The 26,950-nt window shown below is 63.1% G+C and overlaps 3 protein-coding genes across 6 annotated transcripts; 2 read left to right on the plus strand and 1 right to left on the minus strand.

Annotated features, from left to right (window-relative positions):
• Positions 1-52: 52 nt before the first annotated feature.
• Positions 53-5,048, plus strand: SCN2B (sodium voltage-gated channel beta subunit 2). Its single transcript, XM_058857033.1, has 4 exons — positions 53-1,744; positions 4,217-4,383; positions 4,547-4,757; positions 4,840-5,048. The coding sequence occupies exons 1-4, from the start codon at positions 1,045-1,047 to the stop codon at positions 5,037-5,039; spliced, it is 1,278 nt and encodes a 425-aa protein (XP_058713016.1). The 5' UTR covers positions 53-1,044; the 3' UTR covers positions 5,040-5,048.
• A 2,095-nt stretch (positions 5,049-7,143) lies between these two features.
• On the plus strand, positions 7,144-18,981 carry SCN4B (sodium voltage-gated channel beta subunit 4). Of its 4 annotated transcripts, none has more exons than XM_058857034.1 (5): positions 7,144-8,056; positions 15,202-15,365; positions 16,010-16,235; positions 16,450-16,579; positions 16,660-18,981. In XM_058857034.1, exons 1-5 carry the CDS (start codon positions 7,990-7,992, stop codon positions 16,751-16,753), a joined length of 681 nt encoding a protein of 226 aa, XP_058713017.1. In that variant the 5' UTR covers positions 7,144-7,989; the 3' UTR covers positions 16,754-18,981. The 4 variants fall into 4 exon arrangements, with proteins under 4 accessions (XP_058713017.1, XP_058713019.1, XP_058713021.1 ...); XM_058857036.1 differs by lacking the exon at positions 7,144-8,056 and adding an exon at positions 11,989-12,118; XM_058857038.1 differs by lacking the exon at positions 7,144-8,056 and adding an exon at positions 14,322-14,380 and having other exon boundaries at positions 15,202-15,343.
• A 122-nt stretch (positions 18,982-19,103) lies between these two features.
• Positions 19,104-26,511, minus strand: TMPRSS4 (transmembrane serine protease 4). Its single transcript, XM_058857141.1, has 14 exons — positions 26,383-26,511; positions 26,081-26,258; positions 22,960-22,990; positions 22,766-22,879; positions 22,477-22,629; positions 22,261-22,390; positions 21,465-21,566; positions 21,341-21,381; positions 20,772-20,931; positions 20,477-20,643; positions 20,187-20,282; positions 19,923-20,062; positions 19,632-19,781; positions 19,104-19,501 (listed from the first exon to the last, which is right to left on the minus strand). The coding sequence occupies exons 2-14, from the start codon at positions 26,087-26,089 to the stop codon at positions 19,490-19,492; spliced, it is 1,305 nt and encodes a 434-aa protein (XP_058713124.1). The 5' UTR covers positions 26,090-26,258; positions 26,383-26,511; the 3' UTR covers positions 19,104-19,489.
• Positions 26,512-26,950: the final 439 nt, after the last annotated feature.

Here is a 26,950-nt window from a genome sequence, read left to right on the forward strand (position 1 = left end):
CTGGGAGCCCCTGTACCCACGTACAGCCTCTCCCGGGGCGCCTGCCAGCTCCAGGTGGGAGCAAAGCCAAACGGGACAAAAGAGGGTTCCCTCGGGAGCAGGATGGGGACTGAGGGAAGCAGGACAAAGCCTGCTGGCCGTGGGGTCCCCCACGTGTGTCCCCCGGCCATGGGAGAGCAGCCGGGTGATGGGCAGCGCTGGCCGGGGGGAGCCCAGCCACCCCTCCCGGGCCCCCGGGGCAGCGTCTGGGCGGGCGCTGGCGCTGCTCCCGCTCTATCTCTGGCTGCTGGGCGCTATCTCTGGTGCCGGGCGCTATCTATAGATGTTTGACACCTCCAGGTGCGGAGGGAGCCGGGACCCTCCACCTCCCACCGCTGCCGGCACACTGCAGCGCGGCGCTGCGCTCCTTGGTTCTCGTTGACACCCTGCTCTCTTTTCCCGCAGGCAGCCGCGGGACGGCATTTAGGAGGAACCAGCCCCCGGAGCTGGATTTGGGGGCTCGGGGCATCCCACAGGGCCTCTGTGGGGTCGTGGCAGCCGTAGCAGCAGAGCAGAGCGGGCTTTGCCTGCCCAGGACGGGAGGGAAAGTGCTGAGCGTGCAGTGTTTGCAGAGCAGAGCTGCTGGGACGCTCCCCGTGCTTTCTCTCCCGGCTGTCCTGCCTCCCTCCTGACCCTGGCGAGGCAGCAGAGCCCCTCTGCATCCCTCCTGTCCCCCCCGGGCTCTGCTGCACGGGAACCAAGGTGTGCCCCGGCTCTGGGGCATCGCCCGCCTCTCTCCCCAGTGATGCTGTCCCAGCAAACGCCACCACCCCGTGTCCCGGGGCCTGAGCAGCTCTGTCGCTGCCTCTCTGGTCTCCAGGAGGTCACGCCTTGTCTTCCCTGCACCCATCTCTGCAGCTGGAATCCAGGTTTGGAGCCCAGGGCCCAAAGGCTTCCTTGACCGATGGTGCAAATGGGATCAAAGACTTTCTCCAGCCCTGTTACTGCTGGGCAGAGCCTCCCCATCCCAGAGCTGGGTGAGGAGAGGTGTTATCCTGGGAGAAGATGCTGCTGGAGAAGGGGAAGGAGCCTCCAGCAGTTTGGCAGCCCCGGGCAGTGATGGAGCTGTCCGGGAGCGGGCAGGTGACCAGGAACACCTCCACCTGCTGCAGCCTACCTGGGGCATCCCGGCTGGGCTGCTCGGGCCCCTCTGCTGTTCCCAGCCTGGAGCAGCCCCTCTGCTCTCTGCCTGCCTCTGAGAGGGCATTTCCAACCCTCCCGGGCCCCTCGGGGCTCTCCAGAACGGGAACAGCCGCCGCGGATGGTGCGAGCAGGGCTGGCCGCCAGCCAGCACAGGGGACACAGCTGCATGTCCCCACTGCCCCCGGGGGTCTGGGGGCCGCAGGAGCCCACCGTGTGCCACAGAGCGGGGAGCCGGCAGTGCCAGGAGCTGTCGCCTGCAGTTCAGGGGAAAATTTTTCCGCCCTCCCACTCCGGCGGCTGCAATCCACCAACCACAGCATTTACTGCTTTTTTTCGCCCCAGCACCGCTCCAGCCATATTGGGCTGTGGGGAGAAAGCGGCTCTAATGTTCTATGTCACCTGCAAATAACCCGGGCGTTCGAAAAAGCACCTCCACCACCTCCACAATCCACACCAACACCACGTCCTCTCCACACACAAAAGTCCGTCAAAATGAGCCCGGAAGCCTGGCTCCCGCAGCCCACCTTGTTCCTCACTGGCCTCACCTTGCTCCTCTCGCTGGGTAAGTGTCGGCTTGAGCCCCCTTGCATGTGCCCAGGTGGGGAGACACCCGTGTCCCCGGCCAGGACCCCCCGTGTCCCTGTGCCGGCCCCGGGAAGCGCCGTGCCGCAGGGATGGGGACGGAGGTGGTCTGGCGTGTGCCCTGACGAGAGCCACCAGCCAGGGTGACCTGCTTTCGTGCGGGGTGGGGGGTACGGTGCCACTGCCTCTCCTCCTAAACACGGCCCGCATCCTGCTGGCTGCCTGCGGAGCGCAGAGCCCTTTGCACGGAGGAGCGGGCTGCCGTGGGCACGGGGCTGGCGAGGTGCGGGCAGCTGGGCTGTGCCGGCTTGTGCCTGTCCTTTGGGGTGCTGGCAGGCGGGCTGTGCTGGCTTGTGGCTGTCCTGCGGGTGCTGGCAGGGGTGCTGTGGCTGTCCCTGTGGCTGTCCCTGGGCTGGTGGCCGCGCTGGGGGTCGCGGTCCGTGCGCGCTGCCCGGCCCCGCAGCAGCCGCGCTGTGTCAGCAGCTCCGCATCGATCGCGGCCGGGAGCGCACCGCTCCTTTGAAGTGCTGTCCTGGAGCTCCTGATGGGCTGCTTTTCCCCGAGGAGAGAGCCTGGGAAAGGAGGGTACAAAACCTAGTCAGGGCTGCTGTAGAGGCTGCTGTAACCGTACCCCCCCCAGCCTGGGTGCAGCGTGACGGAGCGATTGGGAGCCTGCGCAGCGCCGCAGGACGCGGCCTGGACGGTCCCTGGGGTTTCGGGGGTTTATTCCCCCACCTCTGTTGTCCCCCAGGGCTGAGTGCCCGGCCAGTGGCAAAGTTTGGACCCACACACATGGGTGCTCCCAGGTCCTGCCAGGCCGTGGTGTCCCAGGTTTGCTGCTGATGTCACCTCATCCCTCTGTAGAGCCCTGGGGAGCCCCAAGGACAGGGGACAAAGCCACTCACCCACCTGCAGGCTCACTGGACATCGTGTGAGGGGCACTCAGATTCCACACAGGGATCCCCACCAACCATTCTTGCAGGGACAAGCCGGCTCCTGCCTCTTCTCTCCCATCCCTGCAAGGTTTTCTTGGAGGCATCAGCGGTGGTGGCTGCCACTGGGCAGCAAGGCTGTGGCACTGGATCAGGACACCTCTTCCTTGGGTGCTGTGACTCGTCCCCAAGCACCAGCTGTGCCCACCCCTGTGTCCCTGAGCCCTCCCTGCACTGGGGAAGGATGGAGGTCGTTCCCCACGGCTGCCAGCAAAGCAAGGAGCCGTCCCCAGGGCTTGGCCATAGCCGAGGGCACTGCTCTGTCCCCAGGGAGCTTCAAAGTGCTGCTGGTTCACAGCTGGCAGTGGGAGCTGGGGCTCAGCACAGCTGTACCTGCAGCTTGGGAAGGGCTCTCGTCCCTGGCTGCAGAGCCTGGCCCCTTTCCTGCCCTGCTTGCAGGCGGAGCGCAGCGGCCAGCGGAGCAGCCCTGACATGCACCCAGCTTGGCCTCGGGAAGAAGGTTTGAGAGCAAAGAGCAGCAGCCCAAGGGGAGAGGTGAGGTGATCATAAAAGCACCTGGTGGCAGTGTCACTGTGCCTGCCCTGTAGGGTGTCACGGCCCCCCAGGACACTCTGTCCCTCCCAGGGCTCGCTGTCCCCACGTCCCTGTGCTTGTCAGGGCTCAGCCTCGTGTTTGCAGCCAGCCTGGCTGCACAGGAGCCTGCTCCCCTTGCCCAGCCTGGGGATAGGTGCTGGATGCAGGTGCTGGGTTTGGGTGCTGCTGTGGGGAGCTGCAGGGAAGGAGTGGAGGAGGGAGCAGGGCACACACACCCCATCCCTGCCCACTCCCCAGGTGATTCCTGCCCTGATAGCTGCACCAGGTAATGCCCCTCTGTATCAGCAAGGCCAGGGATCAGGGACTGGCCTCGTTTCCCCAGCAGCGACCAGGATCTTGCTCTGGTCATTCCCAGCTGGAGAATCCTTGCGTGGGCACTGCTGGCAGGGGAAAGCATCTGCATTCCCCCCGGAGCCCCTGGGGCCGGCCCTGGCAGATCCCAGCCCTCGCTGCTGCCGTAGCCGTGTCCTGCTGGGAATGAAATGTGATGAGCTCAGCCATAAATTTGCGTGTGGCTGTGGCGCCGGGCCCCGCTGCTGACGCTGCAGCCTCGCACAGCGCCATCGATCCCGCAGCAGCAGCACAGCCTCGGGGGACGGCCGGGAGCAGGGCTGGCCTGCAGGCAGCAGCGTTCGGCAGCAGGGATGCCACAGGAGGGTCACCAGCCCTGGCAGAGCAGGGACGGTGCTCTTCCTGTCCAGCCAAGGGACGATGCCAGGGCTGGGGCTGCTCCCCTTGTTCCTGCTGGGCAGGGACATTCCGGTCCTGGCTGGATGCAGAGTGCGTGGATGTGCCTGGAAGGCGATGCCAGGCCCCAGGGAGAGCTCTGTGCAGGCAGGGCAGCACGGGGACGTGGGCTCAGCTGCCAGGATGGCTGCCTGTGACACCCCCCAAATTCATCGCAGCACCCCCAAGACTGGGCATGGAGGTCATGGCCCCTGCCATCATCAATGCCTTGAATGGCTCCTCTGTGAAGCTCTCCTGCACCTTCAACTCCTGCTACAAGGTGGAGAACAAGCAGTTTTCCCTCAACTGGACGTACCAGGAGTGCAGTAACTGCTCGGAGGAGCTGGTGAGTCTCGCTGGGGATGTGCTGGGGGTGCTGGGACCAGCTCAGAGGGTGTTGCTCGGGGTTTCTTACAGGGCATCACATGCAGGGAGGGGGTGCCTGGCTGGGAAATGATTGCTCTGGGGTGTTGAACGCTGCCTCAGCTGCTGTCCCCGTGGCTGCCCAGTTCCTGCAGTTCCGCACCAAGATCATGAACAAGCAGCTGGACCGCTTCGGGAACCGCGTGGAGTTCACCGGCAACCCCGCCAAGTACGATGTGTCCTTCACCCTCAAAAACGTGCAGCTGGAGGACGAGGGCACCTACAACTGCTACGTGCTGAACCCCCCGGACCGGCACCGGGGCCACGGCAAGATCAGCCTGAAGGTGCTCACCAAAGGTCAGTGTTCCCCTGCGCCGCGGGGCACCCATGGGTGCGGGGCTTGCTCCCAGAGCCCTGAGCCCGTGCCCTGTGTCCCCAGAGCTCCCAAAGCACGACTCGACAGTGGCTGTGATCGTGGGTGCCTCCGTGGGCGGCTTCTTGGCCGTGGTGATCCTGGTGCTGATGGTGGTGAAATGCGTGCGCCGGAAAAAGCAGCAGAGGCTCAACACGGACGACCAGAAGACAGAGGAGGAAGGGAAGACGGATGGCGAAGGCAACCCCGACGAGGGCACCAAGTAATGCCCCCCTGCCCGCCCCTCCCTCCGCTCCCCTGTACAGCGTGACCCTCTTGATGTGCTTCCCAGAGCAAGGATTTCTGTCTCCCCAGAGCATCCCTCCTTCCATCCAAACACCCAACCCAGCCTGGAGCAGGGCGCAGAGAGAAGGTCCCCGGAGCCTGGCTGTGCTGGGCAGGGCTGGGGAACGGGGGCTGAAGCCCCTGAGGCTGAGCTGGGACCAGCCTGTTCCCTGCTCTGAGAGCTGTGAGGAGGTGCTGGGGACAGGCTGGGGCGGGTGAGGGGGGACCTGTGCGGTCCCCACGCACAGAGGGACTGGAGTAGGGGGTGCCAGGAGGGGCAGAGGGCTCTGGGCAGACCCGTGCCCTGTTGTCTGCTCACTGTCCCGGTAGAAAATGCAAGCAGGGGGCAGCAGTCTGCCCTTGGGGTCATCCCGAGGTGCTCCTGCTGTGCCTGGGCCACTGGCACTGGTGTTCCCATCCCGAGGGATCCCAATAGCTGCCGGTCTCCTCCTTGCAAGCTCGTGCTCCTCAGGGACTGTCCCAGGCTGCTCAGAAGTCAGTGGCCAGGGCCATGCACCCACCCAGTGTCTTGGAGCTTTGCGGTGCTTTGGAACCATTGACGGCTCTTGGTGCGCAAGGGATGGACCCTTCTGCTTCTCGGGCTGGTTTTGGGTCTGAGCATCTCAGCCCAAGGTGCTGGGCTGACTTTTTTGTGCTCATTTCCTTCTTGGGGAGGGTGATTGTGGTGGAAAATGTCCTGCTGATGAGCCAGACAGAGATGGTGGGGAGTGCTGGGGTGAGGTTGCTGGGGACAAGGAGCTGCTGAAAGGAGAAGGAGCTTTTGGGCACTTGCTGGGAAGGACTGGGCACAACAGCAGGCCCAGAGTTAGGACAGCTCAGCCACCCTGGAGCAGCCCTGTGATGCTGAGACTGCCTCCTCCGGGCTCCCTGCAGGGCACTGCACACTGTAACTGCCATGGAATGCACTGCCAGCGTGCCCAGCCCCGTGTGCCACCTGCCTCACCTGGCAGCTGAGCTGGGTTCAGGCAGGCAATGACCCAGGGCAGTGTCCCCCGTGGCACCGGGCTTGAGCTTTTCTTCTCCTGTGGCTGCCAGGAGCAGGACAGTGCACAGAGCCTCGGGGGACACTGCCCAGGGCCAGGTGATGGAGGTCCCGTCACAGCAGCACTGCCAGGGGAGAAGGGACACCTCTGCAGTGTCCCTGTGCAGAGAAGGGACACCTTTGCACGTCCCTGTGTAGGTGCCATGCCAGCAATGCCATCGGGCCCCAGGGATGGCGGGACAGCTGTGCCCTCCCTGCTCTGCCCCATCGCTTTCCACCCCGGCCCCACACGCCCTGTCCGTGCCACTCGACCCCGCTGGGCTCCACGCCGCTCCCCTCCCATCCGCAGCAGGAATGTGCCGTGTCCCACGCGTGGCTCCCTTCCCCTGGGCCCTGCTGCCCGGGGAGGGCCGGGCTGTCCCCACACCCCGCACAGTGCCAGCGGTGCCGCAGGGCTCCCGCACCGCCTTCTGCCAGAGCCGGGCTGTCCCCGGCTCCTGGTGGGACTGAGCCAGCACCTCGGGGGCACAGGGGCCTCTGAGTGTTGCACATGACCAGTCTTGCATCTGCCTTTCATTTCTTTTCGTGCACTACCCGTGGATTGCAACTTGCCAATGCATCTGTCTGTACGTAGCTGTGCACAGCAGCGAGCCGACAAATACAGATCTGTACACACAGGAGGGGCTGCTGTGCCTTGGGTGTGCGCCTTCCCCTGGGCTTCTCCTGCCAAGCGCTCTGCCGAGTGTGGGATGTTTTTATTGCTCTTTGTACAGTCAAACAAACAAAAGAACAACAAAACACCGACTTTGCCCTCGATGCTTTTGTGCCGCAGCCTGGAGGGGCGGGACAAGCCCCTCATCTGCTCTGCCTGGGGGGATGAGGCTGCTCCGGAGCGGAGCTTGGTCCTGCTGAGGTGCTTTGTGTGCTGAGGGAGCCCGGGGCACCCTGTGTGTCCACAGCTCTGTCCCTGGGAGCTGCCACAGAGCCAGGGCAGCGCTGGGGGTGCGAGCGTGGCCAGTGCTGCCCCTCCCTCCCACAGGGAGATTTCAGGGGTGCTCCACACCCACTGTGGGGCCTCCAGGACCCTGTCAGCTTCTCCACCTGTGCTTCTCAGAGAGCCGGGATTGATGGCTGCTCATGGCAGGTAAGGCTCAGCAGGCTCCGTCAGAGCCCAGGGCACACTCAGGGTGATGGACACCCGTACCCGGCTGTTCTCCCAGTCCAGCAGCGCCGTGGGGATGCTCCCGAGCAGCACGACACAACTGGGGCACAGTTAATAGGCACATCCATCAGTTCACCCACCGTGGAGACACGAGGGAAGCTCTGACAGCCGTGCTCCACCGTGCCTCTCCCTGCTGCCCTTCACTCCGGGCTGCCAAGCGCCGGCGCATCCCAATTCCTCACACAAGCACGGTCTGGCCACACACTGCCCCAGGGCACTGTCACCACCTCTTTCCACCTTCCAGCCCTGCCTTGCCCCCTCCCAGCCCCCTACTGCTCAGCCCATCGCTGTTCCCAGCAGCAGTGCCAGTGGGATGAGCTCTCCCGGTGTCCCTGCCCCTGCCCGCCCGGACACCGCGCCCTGGGCACCTCAGAGTGGGGTCAGCGCTGCGGAAAACTTCCAGCTTCCCACGGCACCTCTCCCTCCCTGAGGAAGGGCACCCAAATCACCTCCAGCGTCCTGCTGACAGTGCTGCAGCTCTGGGCTGCTGCCGGGGGGTGCAGCCAATCGATCCCTGGCCCGTGGCAGGGAACAACTTTGCCGTGCAGGGAGGAGCAGCTCCCCGGAGGAGGACGTGGGGTTATCCTCACCCAGCCTCTGGGGGTCAAATGCAGCCGTAGGCAGAGGGGATGGGGGACCCCTTGGCACTTGCGGGGTGCTTGTTAGAATGATGCTGGCAGAACCCTTGAGGAGAGCAGAGGATCACAGAGGAGACCCCGTGGGACACAACAAAGGTGAGTTCTCCTCACTGCAGGGGACTGAGGACAGTGACAGCAGCCCCCCAGCACTGGGGCTTCACGGATTCTCCAGAACCACGGACAGTCCTTGTTACAGAACACAAAAATTTCCTTGGACAGGTTGGGATTACAGGTGTTAAAGAGCAAGAGAGGGGAGTGGGAGCTGGCAGGGACCTCTGGCTGATCCTGTGCAGAGTCACAGGGAACTGCTGGGGTGTCTCAGGGAGAGACAGAGTCCCTGCAATGCTGCTCTGCTCCCGGGGCTGAGGAGTAAAGGGGAGCGCCGGGGAACAGAAGAGCCTGGGGCAGTGAGGGGTGTGAAGGGAAGCTCTGGAGGGACAGAATAGGGTGGGTTCGGTGGAGGCGGCCTCGGGCTGTGCCGGGTCAGGATCAAACTTTCTCCTGGGATACAGCAGGGTTGCCTCAGCGATCCTTGCAGATGCTCTGCAGTGGCTGCCGGGGGACACGGCCGCTCTTCCCCTGCGTGTTGGAAGGGGCTGAGGAACCTGTGCGCTCCGGAGGGCAGGCGGCTCCGCGGGCGGGGGCGAGCAGGCAGCGGCAGCGTAGGGAGAGGGGAAAGCATCGCTCCGAGGGAGAGCCGCAGGCAGCCGAGAGCTGGAATGACAAAAGCAGCCGGGTACTCACCCGCAGTCTGTGCCCGGGACCTCTCGCTCAGCTTCCAGCCCGGCGAGTCCGTCCCAGCCAGGACAGTCCTGCAGAGCCTGATCCCTGCGGTGCCTCCTGCCCACTGCCAGCTGCCGGGATGCCGGGCCACCTTGTCTTTTAAAGGTCACAGCCAGAGGACCTTGCAGTAAATAAAAGGTGCTGATGGGAAGCTCTGTTCCGGCGTTGCCACCTCCTCCTCCCCCTCCATCGGCAGGAGAGCTCTGCCTGCTCCGGGAGCGCAGCGTCGTCTGGCTCGGGCAGGTTTGGGAGGTGGCTGGGACTGTCCCCCAGGGGCAGCCCCTGGCAGGATGCTCCAGGGCAGCCGGGGCCAGCGCTGCGCCTGCTGCGTTCAGCTGGGAGCTGCAGCCCAGCTCCTCTGCTCAGCCCTACCTGGTCGGCACCCACGTGGAGGGAGGCAGGAGCCCTCCTCGGAGAGCAGCAACCTGGCATTTTAACCCTCTCAGCTCCGCCAGTGCAAGGTGAGAGGGACTGAGGGCACACAGGCAGCCCCCCGGCAGGCTGTGAGCCAGCTGGCAGCGCCCCTGTAGTGCTTTAGATTCATTTGAGCCCTCCTTCCTGTCCCCCAGGGAGGTGACAGCGTCCGAGCACGGGGTGCTCGCGTTCCCTGAAACCAGACTCAGCAGCCTGGTGCTGGGCTCAGCAGAACAAGTTTCCGCTGAGCCGCAGGAATCCCGGGTCCCACGCCGGACGTTTGAGTCCTGCCGAAATCCCAGGGCCAGCTGCTGCCAGTGCCCTTCCCCGGCCACCGGCCGGGCCGGGGGACAGCAGAGCCCTGTCCAGGCCCGCGGCAGTGGCAGATGTCCCACGGGATCAGTCGGCCGAGGAGACCGGCTGGAGCTGCCAAGTGTGACAGCTCCATCAGGCGCTGGTGACAGGCAGAGTCCCGCTCCCAGCCCCGGGGCTGAGCGGGCACAGCGGCCCCGGCGCGCAGGGGAGCGGGCACGGCGCCAGGCCATCACCTCTGCGGGATGCTCAGCAGGGCGATGTGGCTGCAGGGCCCCGCCAGCACGGAATAAGCTGGGTGCCCAGCTGCTGAGTGCACCCCGTTTGTGCCGGTGGCCACAGGAGCTCTGCCGTAGCCAGGTTTCCCAGCCTTCCTGCCTCCGGAAGGATTTAGGGCTCTGCTGGCAAGACTCTCAGCGGCAGTTTAGCCAAATGCATCCCAACTTGCATCCCAAATGCAAGTAAACTTGGCAGGCACCTGAGCATCCCGGGAGGGGCTCCTCCACGCCTCCCCCTGCACCAAGGGAGGGGTGCTGCTGTTCCAGGTCCGCACTGTGCGGGTCCTGTGTGCTGGATGCTGGCCTCAAAGTCACCTGCACCTGTGCCTCTGGCCCCAGAAGCCACCAGGCACCCCTGCAGGGGTGTCAGGCGTCCCTGCACCCCCTCGGATCTCTGCCTGTCCTCTCACAATTAGTGATGCTCCAGCAAACGCTGCGCTCCTCCTCCCGTCTCCACAGAGCGCCTGCGGCTCTGCTCCCCTCGCTGTATCCATCACCTCGCTCTATCCATCAGCTCCCTGAATCCATCCCCTCCCTGAATCTATCCCAGCCGCCCGCCAAGGCACCTTCTGCTGCATCAGCAGAGCCGTGCACGCCGCTCCCGCAGCGCCGGCTGTCAGCGCTGCCCTGCCCGCTCCGCCTGTATTTTTCCTGCCTCTCTTGCCAGCTCTGCAGCCCTAACGCCTCAACCCACAGGCACTGCTGGCATCCTCTCAGGCTCCCCCGGGATGTCCCCGTGCCCTGCAAAGCCTCCTGCTTTCCCTCCTCTCTGCTGCTTCAGCCGGGAGAGCTGCGAAGGGGGCTGGATGGGGATGGGGTGCCCTGGAGGTGACAGGCTGTGGCACCTTAGACATCCCTGCAGGTCAGCTGCTCTCACACCCAAAAACCAGTCAATGCAGCTCGGGGAGGCCATGCCTGGTCCCTGGGGTGAGCTTTGCCAGGACGTGTGCCCCGCATCACTGCAGCCCAGAGAAAAAACCAGCGCCGCTCCTGCTCCAGGAGTGCGGCAGCACCTCCTCCCCTTCCCACCATGGCTGTTTTGGGATGCGTCACCTCCCGCAAGCGCTGCTCTCCGCACGGGGCTCGTGTCTAATGGAGCTGGGCAGAGGTGAAGCTCTGCCTGCCCACACCACGCCCCGGGGGCTTCCATTAGGCGAGCCCCCACCGCCGCCTTCGGGATGCGGTGTGCCGAGCGCGGCCCTAATGGATGCGAGGCAAGGAAAAGGTTGCTGAGACGAGAACTTTTGTGCAGCCAATTATCCCGGAAAAGGATCACGGTGAGAAAAATGAGTTCTCAGAGTGTTCACTTTGGCGCCGGGTGGGTCCCTCTGCAGCCATCGGGGTCTGGCTTCGCATCCCACCCGTGTCTGCTTCTGTCTTGGGGATGGAGGGCAGGGACACCTGGTGTCACAGTGCTGAGGTGCCCCAAATGAGAGCTGAGCCCCTGCCTCGTCCTGTTTTGTTGTCCTGGGGAGCCACCGGCCTGAGTGGCGCTTTGGCCTCTACCCAAGGTAGCCCAGGACACCAGTCCAGTGTTTCCAGGCCACCACAGAATCACTGAGGTTGGAAAAAACCTCTAAGATCACGTCCAGCTATTAACCCATCACTAAACCATGTCCCCAAATGCCACAGCCATATGTTTTTGAACTCTTCCAGGTTTGGTGACTCCACCACTGCCCTGGGCAGCCTGTGCCAGGGCTGGACAATCCTTTCAGTGAAGAAATCTTCCCTGATATCCAACCTAAACCTCCCCTGGCACAGCTTTAGGCCTTTTCATTTTGTCCTGTCATTTGTTACCTGGGAGAAAAGCCCGACCCCCACCTGGCTCCACCCTCCTGTCAGGGAATTGACGAGAGCGAGAAGGTCCCCTCGAGCCTCCTTTTCTCCAGTTTAAACCCCCCTCAGCTCCCTCAGCTCTTCTCATCCAGCCGGTCCTGCAGCCCCTCCTCTGGACACACTCCAGCACCTCAATGTCCTTCTTTCGAGGGGTCCAAAACTGCACCCAGGGTTCGGGGTGCGGTTTCATCAGTGCCGAGCACAGGGGAACCATCACTGCCCTGCTCCAGGGAGCGCTCCCCGATGCCCCGGGCGGGCGGATGCGCGGGGCGGGAGCGCAGAGGGATGCGCGGGGGATGCGGAGGAGCTCGGAGGAGCTCGGAGGAGAGAGAAGGAGAGCGGAGGAGGGCTCAGCACAGCCCCGCCCGGCGCGGCCCCGCCCGGCGCCGCTCGCCCTCCGCGGGGGCGGCCAGAGCCGGGCGCTGCGGGCAGCAGGGACCGCTCCGCTCCGCACCGCCCCGCACCGCAGCCATGGCCCCGGGCTCGCCCGCCGCTCGCCGCCGCGCCGCGCCGCGCCTGCTGGCCGCGCTCCTGGGTAAGGGGCGCGGGGGGCTGCGGGGACCCCTCCGGGTACCGCCCGCGTCCTGTGTCCCCCCCACCCCGGCTCCCCGGCGGGGACCCTGCCCCGGGGAGCCGCGGCAGCCCGAGGCGGGGGTCCCCGCTCCTCGCCCAGCCCCCGCACCCCGCCCGCCGCGCCCGGGGATGCCGCCCGCGGGCGCTAACGCCGCTCTCCGCTCTGCAGACGGACGGTCCGGAGCGCCGGGGATAAGTCACTTGGCCAAGGTGACTTCGCAGCCGAGCCCCAGCTCCGAAGTCCCGGCTCCAGCCCCTGCCCTGCCCGCACCGGCGCTCCCGTGGCCAGCGCTTCTCCTGCGAGCACTGCGGCTGCACCCCGCTTTGCCCCGCTCCTGCGCTGCCCGGCCAGCGGGGACCGCGCTGCCTGCCTGCCCGGGACCGGGGGATGGCCGCGGGGAGGCCGTGCACTGCTTCAGCGCCAGCACGCCCGCCGACAGGTCATTGTCTTACGGTTCATTCGGTACAACCACCATCCGCATGTGCTTGTCCCTGGCGCGGGGACCGACCCGCGCTGCAGGGCCGCTGCTTGGAGCATGATGCCCAGCCCCGTGTCCGGGGATGCCCGAGATCCCCCGGCACAGGCTGCAGGGAGGGGCTGGCAGCCGTTCCCTCCCCACTGCACACCTGGGGCAGGCTCCAGCCGCCTGCATCAGCCTCACGCACCCGCCGCACTCCTCCTGCTCCCGTGGGTCATCCTCGCGTCAGCCCGGGACCGCGGGCTGGCTGTGCAGCGCTTGCTGCTGGGGCACTCCCGTGGGAGGCGTTTTAGAGGGCAAAGTTCTTAAGTTAAAGGATGCTGGAGACTCAAAAAAAGCATGTAAGTACCTGACCCCCTGCGAGGTTTGGGTGCCAGCACCTGAGCTGGCAGTGGGGTGGTAGGAGAGACTCGGAGATGCTTGAGACCACTCGGGGGTCTGGGGTCCAGGGTGTGGAGGTGGGAACCTGGTCCCACAAGTCGCTCAGGTGGGCTGGGAGCTGGAGAGGGCGCTGGGCAGGGGATGCAGGGCGGGTCTCTCTGTGCCTCCGTGGAGGTTTTGGGGATGCCGTGCTCCGCAGGGAGTGGCAGCGGGCTCCTGGCTGCAGCACGGAGCCGCGGCACAGCCCCTTCCACAGCAGAGGTGAGGGCCGTGTGTCCTGCCCCAGAGATCACTGCAGCCGGCTTTGGGCTGGCCACCGATCTCCTCTCTTTGAACCCCGCTGGAGAGGAGCCCGGCCAGCCTGCCAGGCATGGCTTGCTGCCTGCGCCAGGATGTCACGCTGACTTCTGTGGGCAGTGAAAGTTTTTCTGGAGCAGCTTTTCCACAGATGGCAGTCCGGGGTGAGCACAGTGCCCAGCGAGCCCCTCACTCGGGGGGCTCTCCCTCTGCAAGAGCAGAGCGCAGGCAGCCAAGGCTCCGGCAGCAGGGGTGGCTGCTCCCTGCTTTCCTGTCTCTGGGGAAAGACTGGTGCCTGCAGGCATGGGAGGGAGCCTGGAGCCCCCAGGGGAGTGGCCCTGAAGGTTGGGGGGCCGGTGGTGCAAAGCAGCTTTGGGAGGGTGTGGAAAAGCAGCGCTGGGAGCTGATGTGCGGCAGGTTCAGTCAGCGCTCCCACAGCGTGTTTTCCTCGGTGCTTTATTTAGTGGTGACATATCAATTTTGACTTCCTGAGAGCACAGGATGACAGGAAGAAGGTCAGCCTCGATTTACCCCACACACTCAATTCAGATTACATTCTAAGGGTGGCAGACAGGTTTTAAAGTGTTACAAGCTGCAAGGAATCATCTTTCCTGTGAGTGAGTGTCCGCTTGCAGCACGCTGCAGGCTCAGACTTACCTGCAGAGCCAGGCATCCCTCTGCCAACTCCTGCTCCAGAGGGACAGCTCCTGTCCCCTGGGACACTCCTGCCTGTGAAGTCCCCTCTGTAGCACCCCCAGGGCTGCTCTAGGAGCCTGACAGCTGCAGGAGATTCCATCTGCCTGGAACCACTCCCCGACGTTAGCTCCGGCCTCTCGAGCAAAATGAGGAGTGCTTCTGTGTAAAGTTAAATAACTCCTCGCCTGCAGTGCTTGCAATGCAGCACTGCAGCAGGGCCCGGAGCCCAGGATGCAGGGCTCTCAGGCTTGGCTCCGGCTGCGACGTGCCTGGGGAGTTGTTAGCACCGGCTTGTGTGGGAGAATAAATCAGCAGCTGAGGCGGCTGCAGGGAGAGGCGAACCCCGGACTGGGCAGTGTGTCCGAGTTAAGGTGTTGGGGCAGCTGGGGATCGGCTTGTAGCTGTAGGAATTTGTGGATTTTGTGCCCAGGGAAAGCTCTGCAGGGGTGGCTGAGGTCTGGGAAAGGGGAGGATGGTGCTTTGCTGGGCCATGTCACATCTCAGCCATGCCACATCACACACAAACGGGACAGGGCCGTGGTGGGATGGGGATGGGGAGCGGGGCTGCTCCTCTGGCCAGGACCAGAGCATCCCTGTGCTCCCAGAAAGGACCTGTGGTGGCCCAGCCCAGCGCAGTGCCAGTCCCTGCACCCCTGGAGCGCTCAGCTGCCCCTGGGCTCTTACTGCTCCTCTCACCCTGCTCACAGAGAGGCAAGGAGCGGGAGAGCTCATCCTGCAATTTGAAGGTCATCTGGCAGCTCCAGAGGGAGCCGGGGCTCTCACTGCTGGGCGTGAGGGGCTGCTCCGGAGGGCCTGGTGGGGCTGTGGGAGGTCGAGCGGGTGGCAGGCGGCCAGGACAGCCACGCTAATTACTGCTCCAGCTCCCGCCTGAAGAACAGAGCTCTGCTTCGCCTTGGCTTTCTTCTCCCCTTTTAAGGTCTAGCTGGAGGCCTGTGGATAACATGCAAATCAGGGCTCTCATTTGCACGCTTTGTTCGTGGGGATATTCTGGCTCCCTTTGAACCCACACTGTCTCTGTGGGTGACCCAGCCCCGGGTCCTGCAGGATCGGGTCCCCTCTGTCACCGAGCCGTTCTAGGGCTGGGGACAGGAGCATTTGACGCCTGGTATGCCAAAGGGGACGAGGGGTGACAAAGCCTTGGCCTCACTCTCTGCTCCCCTCTCCCTGCCAGGTTTGCACATCTTTGCCATCGCCTTCGCCTTGGAGGTGTCGGTGGGGAAGACCAGCACGGTGATGGCTCTGAATAACTCCAATATCCTGCTGCCCTGTACCTTCACCACCTGCATAGGCTTCCAGGACCTGGTCTTCACATGGTATTTCAACTCAACAGAGCTGGTGGGTGGCTCTCTGGGCTCTGCCTCTGCTTTCCTGGCAGGTCCTGTTGTGCTTCCCCAGTGCAGCTCAGCACTGCAGCTCTCGCAGTTCCCTTTCTCCCGGTGCAGGATGCCCTTCTCTCCAAGTGTCACCAGCTCTGGGGGAGCTGTGCAAACGGGGTGACTCAAATACCCCAGAACAACGTGCTTTTGGCACAAAGCTGTTCTAGATTTGCTGCTGCCCTCAGGCTCGTTTGTTTTCATAAATTTGCTGTTCAGGTGCAAATCTGCACTTAGGGCAAAATATGGTTCATTTCCTCCTCCTTCGCTTGCTCTGAAATATGAAAGGTTCTGTATAGATTTACTTCCTGCTGGGAATATTTGGTTCCCCACTTCCTCAGCAGGGGGGCTGTTTTGGAGCAGTTCTGGCCAGCAGAGGAGCTCACTTTCTCTGGGGATCTCTCATTTTTTGCATGGTCTGTTCCATCCTCTCAGGACAGGTTGGATCTGCTGCATCCCAGCAGGATGTTCATCTCCATGACCTGAATGGGGTGTTATGGGCCATTTGTTGGGGGTGCCTGTGTGTGCAGAGCTGAGCCTGGGCACCTTCAGGAGAATGTGAGCCTTTCCTTCACCCAGCTGATCCTGCTCCCCCTGCCTCTGCAGATTTACCACGGCAAGATAAAGAACAAAGCCACGGAGCCCACCCTCATCTGGCACAACCCGCGGGTGGAGTTTGTCGGCTCCACCACCAAGAAGGACAACAACATCTCCATCGTGCTGAACAACGTGGAGTTCAGCGATGCTGGCAAGTACACCTGCCATGTCAAGAACCCCAAGGAGAGGAACGCCCAGCACAACGCCACCATCATCCTCACTGTGGTCCATAAGAGTGAGTGCTGGCCGGGGCACTGGGGTGGCACTGGGCCAGGGGAAATGCCCACACACCATGACAGGCTCTGGTTCACTCTTTTGCTGGTGCATGGAGGTGGCTGACATCCCTGGAAGCCTGGGGTGGAGGAGGTTCTGGGGTTTTGGGGTGGGATGTGCAGCTGGGAGCTCCCTGCTCCCCTCCTGAGCTCCCCTCAGCACCTTCTCTCCCGCAGTGGTGGAGACAGACAACACTGTGACAGTCATCATCGTGAGCGTGGTGGGGGGGCTCATCGGCCTCCTCATCCTCTTCATGCTCATCAAGAGGGTGGTCCTGTTCATCATCAAGAAGACGCAGGACGGGAAGTGAGTGCGGGGTGCTGCGGTGGGTTGGCGGTGAGCGGGGTCGGGGGGCTGTCAGCTGCCCGTGCGCTCTCCCTGTGCAGGAAGGAGTGTCTGGTGAGCTCGTCAGGGAACGACAACACCGAGAACGGCCTGGCCGGCTCCAAGGCGGAACAAAAAGCACCACCAAAGGCATGAGCGAAGCAGCGGCGCCCCGCGCCCGCCCCGCTCCGCCGCGGGAGCCCGGGCACGGGACGAGCCTTCCCCTTTTGTTTTCTTTCCGAACTGCCAGCGCTTGAGACATGTTTCTATTACACACGTGCCTGCAACCTGCACTGCTTCTCGGAGAAGGCTGCGGCTGCCGGGGGGACTGGGAGCTTGTCGCGGACTCGGGCTGGGAGGCTGCTGGGGCGGAGGGAGCCGCCGGCTGCGCTCTGAGCGCGGTGCCGGGCAGGCAGGGCAGGGGGCCGGCTGTGGGCACCGGGGGGCCCGCTGGGGCGTGGGGTGGCACGCTGGGTGCTGAGCTGAGGTGGCTGGGAGCTGCCTGCTGCATCCAGGAGGTTTCTGGAGCGGGGCAGGGATGCTCAGAGCTGGCCGTGCAGATGGAGTGGCGCAGGAGGACGGGAGGAAGCAGGGTTGTGATAAGCACACTGGAGAACCAAATCAGTGACAGGCCCCTGGCTGTGCCTCGGTCCCCAGCAGGGCTGGGGGGGCTGGCCCAGGGTCACTGCTGGCCCGGGATGGGGTGAGGTGCCACATTTCACCCTGGCTTTGTCCCCGCGCATCCCTGGGAGCGGGGGCGCTTCTCCCCTGCAGCCATCCCGGGAGCGCTCCCTGGCTTTGTGCTGCCCCCTCCCCTCTCTCCGGAGCTCGGCACTCGCAGCAGCGATGCTTTTGATGCTGGTGCCAAGGCTGAACTCGCTACGCGGATGTTTTTGTACGAGATTCCAGGGGGAAAGCAGCCAATTGCGTTTCCCTTTCGCCGTGGCTTCCATGTCCACGCAGGGAGGGAGCACAGCCGAGCCCTGGCGAGGGGAGCCGGGCCAGGGCTGTGCCCGCTGGGCAACCCTGGGCAAGTTGCTCTGCCTCTCCATGCCTCAGTTTCCCCATCTGTAAAATGGGAATAATAATACTGCTCTACCTCACGGGGTGGGGGTGAGGTTTCCTTGGCTATGGTGAAGTGTTCTGGGATGAGGGGAGCTGCAGAAAGCCAGGGGGTCTTTGTGAGTGGACTCACAAGGATGTGGAGACACAAAGTGTCTATGAGCGACAATTCCTTTAAATTGTGATTTGTTCCCTGTTTCTGCAATTTGTGGGTGTGTGACAGTGAAGCTGCAGGACAGGCAGGTCCCCTGTCCCCACAGTAAACTGGGATTCACAGCTGAGCCATGACTTGCTGTGAGGACTTGTGCCCTGGCAGAGGTGCTGGAGTGGGAGGTAGGCGAGGATTTGGAGGCCAAGGTGAACAAGGAAAGGCTGGGTGCTACTTTCTCTGGAGATGCTGGTGCACAGTGGGCTGGTCACCCCCGGCTGGGCTCGGGGCACCCATTGGAGCAGGGCCGTGTGCTCGGGACAGGGGACAGGTACTGGCACCTGGCCCCAGGCAGGTTCCCTTGGCTGTTGATAGGACAGGCAAGTGGGAAACAGGATCCTGATCTTTTCTCTGAGGCTCTGGGGACCTCTGACCAATCATTTGACCTCTCTGTGCTCTGGTGTCCCCATCTGTGAGCTGGGGCCGGTGAGGCTGAGCTGCCTCTCAGGAGGTGTGAGGTGCCCTGCACGGCTCTGCCACAGTCCCGGGGTGGAAGGCACGCTGGTGCCAGGTGTTGTGACACGCCACTGCCACTTGTGAGAGCCCGGGAGGAGGGTGAGACCTCCCAGTCACCCCGAGAGACCCCCGGCCCGTCCTTGGAGGAGCCCTCCCGCGGGGGAGGACAGCGAGGCGAGGAAGGGAGTTTTTTAAAGAACTATTTTTAGCTGTCCTAACCTGTTGGCCTTTTTTAGCCGGCGAGTGGACGCAGCTCCACTTCCCGCCGGGTATGCAATGCTGCACTATGCATGGATTACTCCTCTGGCTTGATGGGAAAAGTCCACATAAGCAGTTTTAGGAACGTAACTCCATGTGCACACGGGTGCTCCGGGGGAGCGGGCTGCCTCGGGGGCTTGTGCCAGCTCCGCTGGGGTCCCTGCTGCCCCCGGGGCTTTGGGGGGGCTGCAGAGGCTTTCCGGGGCGTTTTGGGGAGGGGGCCCCCCCGGGGGAGTGTGCTGCCACAGACACGTGTGTGTCCAAGCAAATGTAAATCTGCGTGGGAGGAACCCGCGTGTAAGCACAGGGTGTGTGTGCCGGGCTGTGTGACGACTTACAGCACATCTTTGCACTGTAGAGGTTTAGTTAGCTTTGCCTTGAATGAAATAAAGTTTACGTTTACTAGAGAAACTCGCCGTGGTTTGGGGTTGCTGTGGGTGTCTGTTTAGGTCTGGGGGGGGGACTGGGTAAAGATAACCCCGTGAGGGAGCAGGAGAAAGGCTCGGGAGGCTGTGTGAAAAAACAAATCCTTTCCTTTAATGGGAATGGGGGATGCTCGAGAGCACAAACATCATTTCTCCCAGTACAACAGGAGTGAGCTGACAGCAGCTTGGCCCCCCAGGAGCCATCCTGCCACAGCGGGGTCAGCACAGGGCAATAAATTAATCTTTCTCCGGAAGGGAGTTTGAGCCGGTGAGATTCCTTCACGGGATCGGTGGCCGTCACTCCAAGTCACCCTCTGCCTGCTTGGCTGGGCTCTGGAGCCCTGAATCACAGCTGCCAGCGAGGGTTTGGGAGCCTCTGCTCACCTTCCGTGGCTGGGGATCCATGTCCCTGCTGCTGCCAGAGCAAGGGCAGAGGGATGGGGAGGGAGGCTCGGGGCGAGGAGCGACCTGTTCCGGCAGGTCTCAGAGCTCCGACTGCGAGGACAGAGAGGCACAGAAGGAATTGAGAGCTTTGAAAGGGCAGCCAGAAGCAAGAGGAATGCAGCTGTGTCCTTAGGGAGGCAGCTCAGCAGAAGGGAGCTGCCTGTCCCCCTCGGGCACTGACCCTGCGCACGGCGTAGATCCAGTCGAGGTAGGCACGGACGCTGGTGTAGACGCCGGGTGTGCTGGGGGTCCCGCAGCCCTGGCCCCAGCTGACGATGCCCACGACCTGCCAGTGCCCCCCCGAGTAGAGGAGGGGCCCGCCGCTGTCCCCCTGGGAAGGACAGAGCCTCAGGATGGCCCCGCAGAGTGACGGTGCCCGCAGCAGCCGTTCCCAGAACAGCTCTTCCCTCAGAGGAGCCGTGTCAGGGGTGGGTACAGACCCAGCCAGCCCTGTGCCCAGCCCAGGCCCCACCTGGCAGGTGTCCACGCCGCCCTGGGGCAGGCCGGCACACAGCATCCTGTCGGTGACATCGCCGTGGTAGGCGGCCAGGTTGCAGCTCTGTTCATCGATGAGTTCCACCTCAGCCTGTTGCAGGCGCTCCGACAGCTTCCCTGGGTGACACACGGCCTCTCAGAGGGACCCGGGGTGAGGAGGGAGCCCTCTGGCCCCTCTGCTCCTGCCAGCAGCGCTGGGGGCTGTGCCTGGTCCCCGTCACCCCCACGCTGTGCCACTCACCGTGCTCCTCTGTGTAGCCCCAGCCGATCACCCACAGGGGTGTGCCTGGCACCAGCTCCTCATCAAAGTAGGGCAGGCAGATGGGCTTGGTGCTGTCTGGAAAGGAGACGTGAGGGGGGGGCTCACAGGAACAGGGCCCAGACAGGCTGGGGACAGCCACCAGCTGGGCACCCCACTCCCTGCTCCAACACTCGGTGCCCACGGAACACTGCCACGCCGGGCACGGCCACCTCAGCGCCATCAGGGGACACCTGTGACTCCTGCCCCCAACAGGGCCCTGCCAGGCTCACCTGAGTCATGCACAGGGGAGCGCAGCTTCACCAGGGCGATGTCATTGTCCTTGGGGGACACAGGTGTCACCTCCGCCAGGAACACCTTCTCCACGGCGATGGTGGCAGCGCCTGACAGGAGGTCGGAGCCGGCTTTCACCCGCCAGCTCTGGATGATGGGGTTGTTCCTGCACACAGATAATGCTGTCACCACTTGTCCCCCCGCGGGGACAGGCACGGAGCCCCGTGCAAGCTGTTAATTGCGGGAGGTTTAAGCAGCACGCGGCTCCAAGCCGGCAGAGAGGCTCCCACTCACTTGAAGCAGTGCGCGGCAGTCAGCACCCAGCCGGGCCCGATGATGCTGCCCCCGCAGATGTGCTCCTTCCTGTACTGCAAACTGACCTGCCAGGGCCACGCCTCGATGGCAGCCGGGCTGCCCCCCAGCACCCGCGGGGTCCTCACGCTCTGCCCGCAGTCTGGGGACAGCAGAGGGGACAGGGACGGGAGGGACACAGCAATCGGAGGCTCCCAGGGACAGCAGTGTGGCCAGGCTGCTGTCACCCCTCATCCCCAGGCTTGCTGGAAGAGGTCCAGCCATCCCCTGCCTGCTCCAGGCCCCCAGGATTTAGTTTAATCAGGGTAATTCGCAGGTAAAAGTAAAGCCATTCAGGCAGCTGGGTAAACCTCCCTTAGGCGTTTCATTTCTGGGAGGTTTGTGCTGGCTTAACGAGGTTAACAGTAATTAAATCCATCTTTCCTCATGCAAACACTGTGGAATGGGCTTGGGATGGAGCCACACTCCCACGGGGCCGTGCCAGGAGCGAGGACCTGGAGCAGGATGAGGCCCCAGTGCCCACAAGGTCCGGCCACCATCATGGTACTTACTGGAACAAAAGAGTGACACAACCAGCCCCGAGAGGCATTTCCTGCAAGAGGAAGGAGAAGAGTTGGATTTGGCTCCTCTGCCAGGCACCACAGGCTCCAGCTCGGGGGTCCAGTCCCCACTCACCTGCCTGGCTCAAGCACATGGAGGCTCCCATTGCTCAGCACGACCTCACGGGGAGGCAGAGGCTGCCCCACGCTCACCTCCACACCCTGGAAAGTTGGGGTGCTGGAAAACATGGGAGGACAGGGCATCAGCTGTGGGGGAGAACAAGCACCTCGGGAGGCTGGATCCCACAGGAAAAAGGGGCTTCATTGGGACAGGGATGCCAAGGTGGGGATGTCACAACCCTGGAGGGCCAGGCCACAGGAACAGGGGCAGGAGCAGCTGAAGGAGGGGAGCATGTTCCCTGCTAGGCAGAGAGAGCAGCTGGCTCTGGGAGAACTCATGGGGGTCCTTGCTGTTGTGACATTTGGCACCTGTGTTCAAAGCCTCAATCACTGACTTTTTGGGCCTGGAAAACACCAGGTTTGATTCAGTCTGGGCCCCTACAGCGGCTCAAACACCAGAACCCATCTTCAAGGGGAAGTGCAGGGCCCTGAGCCTCCCTCCCAGGTGAGCTGTGCTGTCACTGAGAGCCTGCGCTGCTCTGGGGAGGGCAGGGCTGCAGTGGGGGGATGCAGGCAGAGCAGGAGCAGGCAGGGTGCCAGAGCAGGACACAGCAGGACACAGCACTCTGCTCTCATGGGATGCTGCCAGGACTCTGAGCCAGCTCCTGGGGACTCACAGAGTGCTCTGCGTGCTGAGGATGGACTGAAACCATTAGTGCAGAGCTCTGAGTGCTCCAGAGAGAAGCAGAGCCCCACTCCAGAAGAGCTTTCAAGGAAGAGGGAAGGTGAAGCAGGGGGAAGCAGCCGGGTACCTGCTGTATCCCATCTGCTCGCAGGCAGCTCTGGCCAGCGCCGGGGTGAAGTGGTCATGGCACACACAGGACCAGGCTCCGGTGTGGCTGTTGAGCACCTGCAGGATGGATCTGTCTTTGGAAACGCGGGCTGGAGGCAGACACAAAGTCAGTTTTGATGCAGGGTGGCCGCGGCAGCCCAGCCCCCGGAGCTCTGGCGGGGTGTCCTGCTCTCACCCCCGGCCGGTGGCCCCTCGGGGACCCACTGGGGACAGTTGGCCTCGTCCTCGCCCTGCAGACAGTCCAGCTGCCCATCACACACTTGCTTCAGCGGCACCAGCTTCAGGGGCTGCTTGCAGAACAGGTAGTGGTGGTCCAGGTAAATCTTCACTAGAGGGAGAGGGGGGCTCAGTGCAGAGCTCCAGCTCCTGGGCAGGCTCAGGGATGGCACAGGGGATCAGCAAGGAGCTGGGTCTGTGATTGCTGAGCCGGGGGAAGGATGGGGAAGAGAGATCAGGAGCTGTACCCAGGAATCCAATGGCAACCAGGCAGGCGAGGGTGAGCACCACGGCCAGGACAAGGATCCCAACCCGCTTGAAGGACTGTGCGTCCCTGGAGGATTTGGGTCTCGTGTAGGGACCTGCAACACGGGGGAATGTGGCCCTGCATGGCCAGCTCAGCCTGGCACAGCTCATCTCTCCCAGCTCCCACTGGTGTTACCTCTGCCGTTGAGCCGCTCCGAGGCTGAGTCCTGCAAACCAGAGAGGAAAACCAGATATGAGCTGAAAGTGCAGGTAAAAAGCATCAGGAAGGTGGGAGGGTCAGCTGTAGTGAGGGTGGCTGGCCCCGTGGTGAGCTCACAGCCCAGGGAGGGCAGCAGGGATGAGCAGGGAAACCGCCCAGCCTTCACCTGAGGTGGCTTTAGAGCTGCTGGGAATGGGGGTGGCATGTCCTGTCGTGACAACGCCCGGCTCTGCGGTCACCCAGGGTCACCTGCTGCCTTGTTCCCATAGACACCACCTGTGCAATTCCAGTAACCGGCTCTCCATGGTATAGAGTTACTGTCATTAACACACCAGAGGCTTAAAAAGTCACAGATGTTGCGAAAGAGGCTCTTTCCGATGTGCAGAGAAACCCTGAGTCAAAATACACACGCCTGCGGGGCTGTGGCACACGGGCATGTCAGGACGGGGGCTGTGTGTTGAGGAGGATGAGGAGCGGGGTGGCACAGCCCCAGTGCTCCCAGTGCACCGGAGGAACCAGCCCGAGCCAGGGGAACCAGCACTCCCAGGGCGGGGAGGGAGGGAGGGCTGTGCAGCTGCTAAGACACGGGGTAAACACAGCCAGGGCTGGAGAGGGGATGACTCAGGCATCGATCCACTTGAGCTCCTCCAAATTATCCTCCTGTAACAAATCCTTGTAGGAGAAAGCCCCGGCGAAGGGAGGGCAGGTGCTGTGAGCCTGTGCTCGGTGGGCGGGTGGGTTAAAGCCCCTTCAGGAGGGTTCAGCTGGGCACTGTCGGTGTCTGTTCCGTGTTTTCCAGCCCTGGCTGTGCTGTGCCATGGAGCAGCAGTTTGGAAAGGTGCTCCTGCTCCACTGAGCCTGGCCCTTTCCATGCTCTGCCAGCCCCAGTGAGCTCTTCTCTTTTGCTGCTGCTTCTGGACTCTGCCAGCACAGGTAAGACAAGATTTTTGCATGAACAGAGGTAAGGAAGGTTTAAACCCACTGTGATAAACCCACAGATCCAGGTGCACCATCCAGGAGGGTTTGGGCTGTGGAAGCCTTTGCTCCTAGAGCTGAACAGGTCTGCAGATGATGGTGTTTGTCAAACGAGAGCAGAGGTCCCTGTGCCATCCCAGGGCTCAGAGGTTGGACTCATCAGAGCGATGTGGGGGCACTGGGGATGTGGGACAGCTGAAGGGGGCTGTGCCATGGTCAGAGGAGAGCCCAGCCCTCCCTGCACGGGTCACTGTGCCAGGGCAAGTTTAGCCATGCACACACGCTCCTCCAGCAGGGTTTGACAGCAAGTGCCAAGCCATTATCCCTGGGTTAGCTCAAGAGGCAGGTTGGCTTCGTGAACCAGGAAGCGTTGCCTCCCTTGTCCTGTCCCTGCAGCATGGCTGGGGCTGCTGGTTTTGGGAACAAGAAGTGACCTGTGCAGGGGAGGACTGACCCTGCCTGGTGCCATGTGGCTGTGTCCCAGCATGTTGGTGTCTGGCTCTGTGGAAATGCCAGCAGCCTTTCTCCCACAGCCAGGCTCAGCTGGCACCCGAGTGAGGGCAGCTTGTGCCAAATTCCCCAGCCCTGGACGGGCTCTGCTCAGCTCCTGGGGTGCAGAGCCCGTTTCCTGGTGGCAGGGAGCTGCTGGGAGCTGCTGGGAGCAGGATGGGAAGGGGAACCTGGGTCCTGCATCTCCCTCCTCAGCTGCCCTTCCTGAGCTGCTTGCTGCAGAGAAGGGAAGAACTCCCGGAGGGAATTTTGTAACGCTGCACCAACATCTGCCAGCACAGGCAGCCCAGGGCACGTGGGGCCAGTCCTTCCTCATGCTGACCTCTTGTGTCACCATGGGCCTGGGCCGGGCACCACCTGGATAATGGGATCCTAACGGTTCCCTGTGGGAACGGTCCCAGCTGGGGATGGATCCTCCAGGCCCCACTGCAGCAGCACGGCCGCCCCTCTGTCCCCACGCTGCCCATACTTGTCCCCATCACGTCATCCGCTGCTGGGCTCCTTTCCAAGATGCCAGGTCTGGTGTGGATGCAGATGAGATGAGATTATTGGGTCTTTGGTTTGTTTTTTTTTCATTTTCTTCAGTCCATGAACCTCTTCTGTTTCCAAGGGATTCAGAGCTTGGAGATGCCTCTCCATGGCTCCTCTCAAACCCACACTAGGAGCAAGAGCTGCACTGGTTAAATCCAAAGCAAGGCAGGGCTGTGCCTGCTCCTGTGTGGAGTGGAGGCGCGTGATTTCCTGCAGAACTCAATGCTACCGGAACTAATTGAGCTCCCTTGCTGTGTTCTCCTCCGAGCACTTCATGTCACCACATTAAGTGACCACCTGGCTGTTCCAGGCTCCAGCTGAGTGCCAGCCCAAGAGCCGTGGAGTTCTGGGCTCTCCACCCCTTCCAACGTGGAATCCGTGCTGGGGGGCTGCAGGTGTGCAGAGCTGGCCTTTGTCCCTCCCTCAGGAGCAGGGGGGACGTTCCTTCACCAAACCAAGCTCCGCAGGGTGATCAGGTTCCGAGGTGACTCCTTGGCTGCGGGGATTTAACTCGTGGGTGTGTGTAGACATTGCAGGGAGTGAGTTCCCCACCCTGGAGGGGTTGATGTCTCGGTGTGCTGCTGCTGGAGGTTTTGCAGTGCCCAGCGAGCTTGGTCATACATGTCTGCCCTCTTGGGGAAGTGTCTCCCTCCCAGGGAGGGACTGCATGCCAGGCTGGGGTTTGGTGGCCGTGGCTTGTCTTGCGCAGGGTGCTGCAGGTGTGTCCCCTGAGGGAGCTGTGCTGGGGCTGGGAGGGCCTGGCTCTCACCCAGGCGGTGCCCAGGAGTGGGATAAGACCCTCCAGAAGGTCCTGTTCCCCCCTGGCATGGGGGACACCGCCTTGCTTGTGTGCTCCCGGGGCTGGGAGAGGGAAAGGCAGCCCCAGAACTGTGGGAGCAAGGGCTCACGGGGGTAGCCGAGTGCCGTATCCATCCACAGAGGGGTGTGAGGAGCAGGGGAAAACCCTTCCTCGGGCCTGGGCTGCCCCATCCGCTCTGCACCGCTCCGGGCTGGGAGCGCGGGCGGGCACGGGGGGTGCGGGGGCCGGGTGCCCATCGCGGGGGGATGCCCGGTGACTCACCATGTCCATCCGGCTCCGGCGTGCTTCTCCCTCCTGCGGAAAGCCGGCAAATGTGGCGCTGCGGGCCGCGGGGAGGCTGCGGCAGCCCCGGTGCCCTGGAGCCGGCCGGCGATGCTCCCGCACCCCTGTGCCTGTGCCCACGCCGTGCTCGCTCTGGGGCAGGACCGCCCCAGCCCTCCTTAAAACCCACAGGGGAGTTGTGAAACAGGAATTATGGTTTGTATTGTAATACAACACCGGTCTATCAGCAGCACCACCACCTGCGGTAATCTCCCGAGCATCTGCCACTGGAGGTGACTCACCTGGGGCTGCTGTCACCAAACAGCTTATCAGAGGTGAACGGACTAATTATTCCTGCTCCTCCTGATGATAAGAGGATCCATTGCCATCCCGCTCTTTGTCCGGCTCTTCCGCGTTGCGCTGGGCTGTCACAGCGGCGTTGGGGTAGGTGGAGGAGGAAAGGAGGAGAGTTTGAGCTCTCGGGTCACTCGGTCTGTGTGTCCCCGGCAGCCCCGGGTCACGGCTGGCAGTGCTGCCCAAGTTAAAGGGAAGGCAAGTGGGTGCCCATGGAAGAATACCCCAGGCTGCAAGGGGGGGACCACGGGGTCATCTCGGGGATGGCTGAGGCTCATGGATCTGTGATTATCCAGGAATAACAGATCCCTCCGGGAGGGTTTGCCTTAGTCTGGCAGGATGGGAGGAAGGCTGAGGTGTGCAGGAGCCAGTGCCCCAGCGGGGTGAGGATGGCCCAGGGAGCGGGCTGGGGTCAGGGACGCTGCTGGCTGCCCTCTGTACACTCGTGCTGGAGGTGCTGGGTGTGCAGGATGTGCCGAGCAGCTAATTACCCCCTTCTCCTGTGGAAATCCAGCT

Source organism: Poecile atricapillus, chromosome 25, assembly GCF_030490865.1.
Source record: "Poecile atricapillus isolate bPoeAtr1 chromosome 25, bPoeAtr1.hap1, whole genome shotgun sequence".
In the NCBI taxonomy this organism is placed as follows: domain Eukaryota; kingdom Metazoa; phylum Chordata; class Aves; order Passeriformes; family Paridae; genus Poecile; species Poecile atricapillus.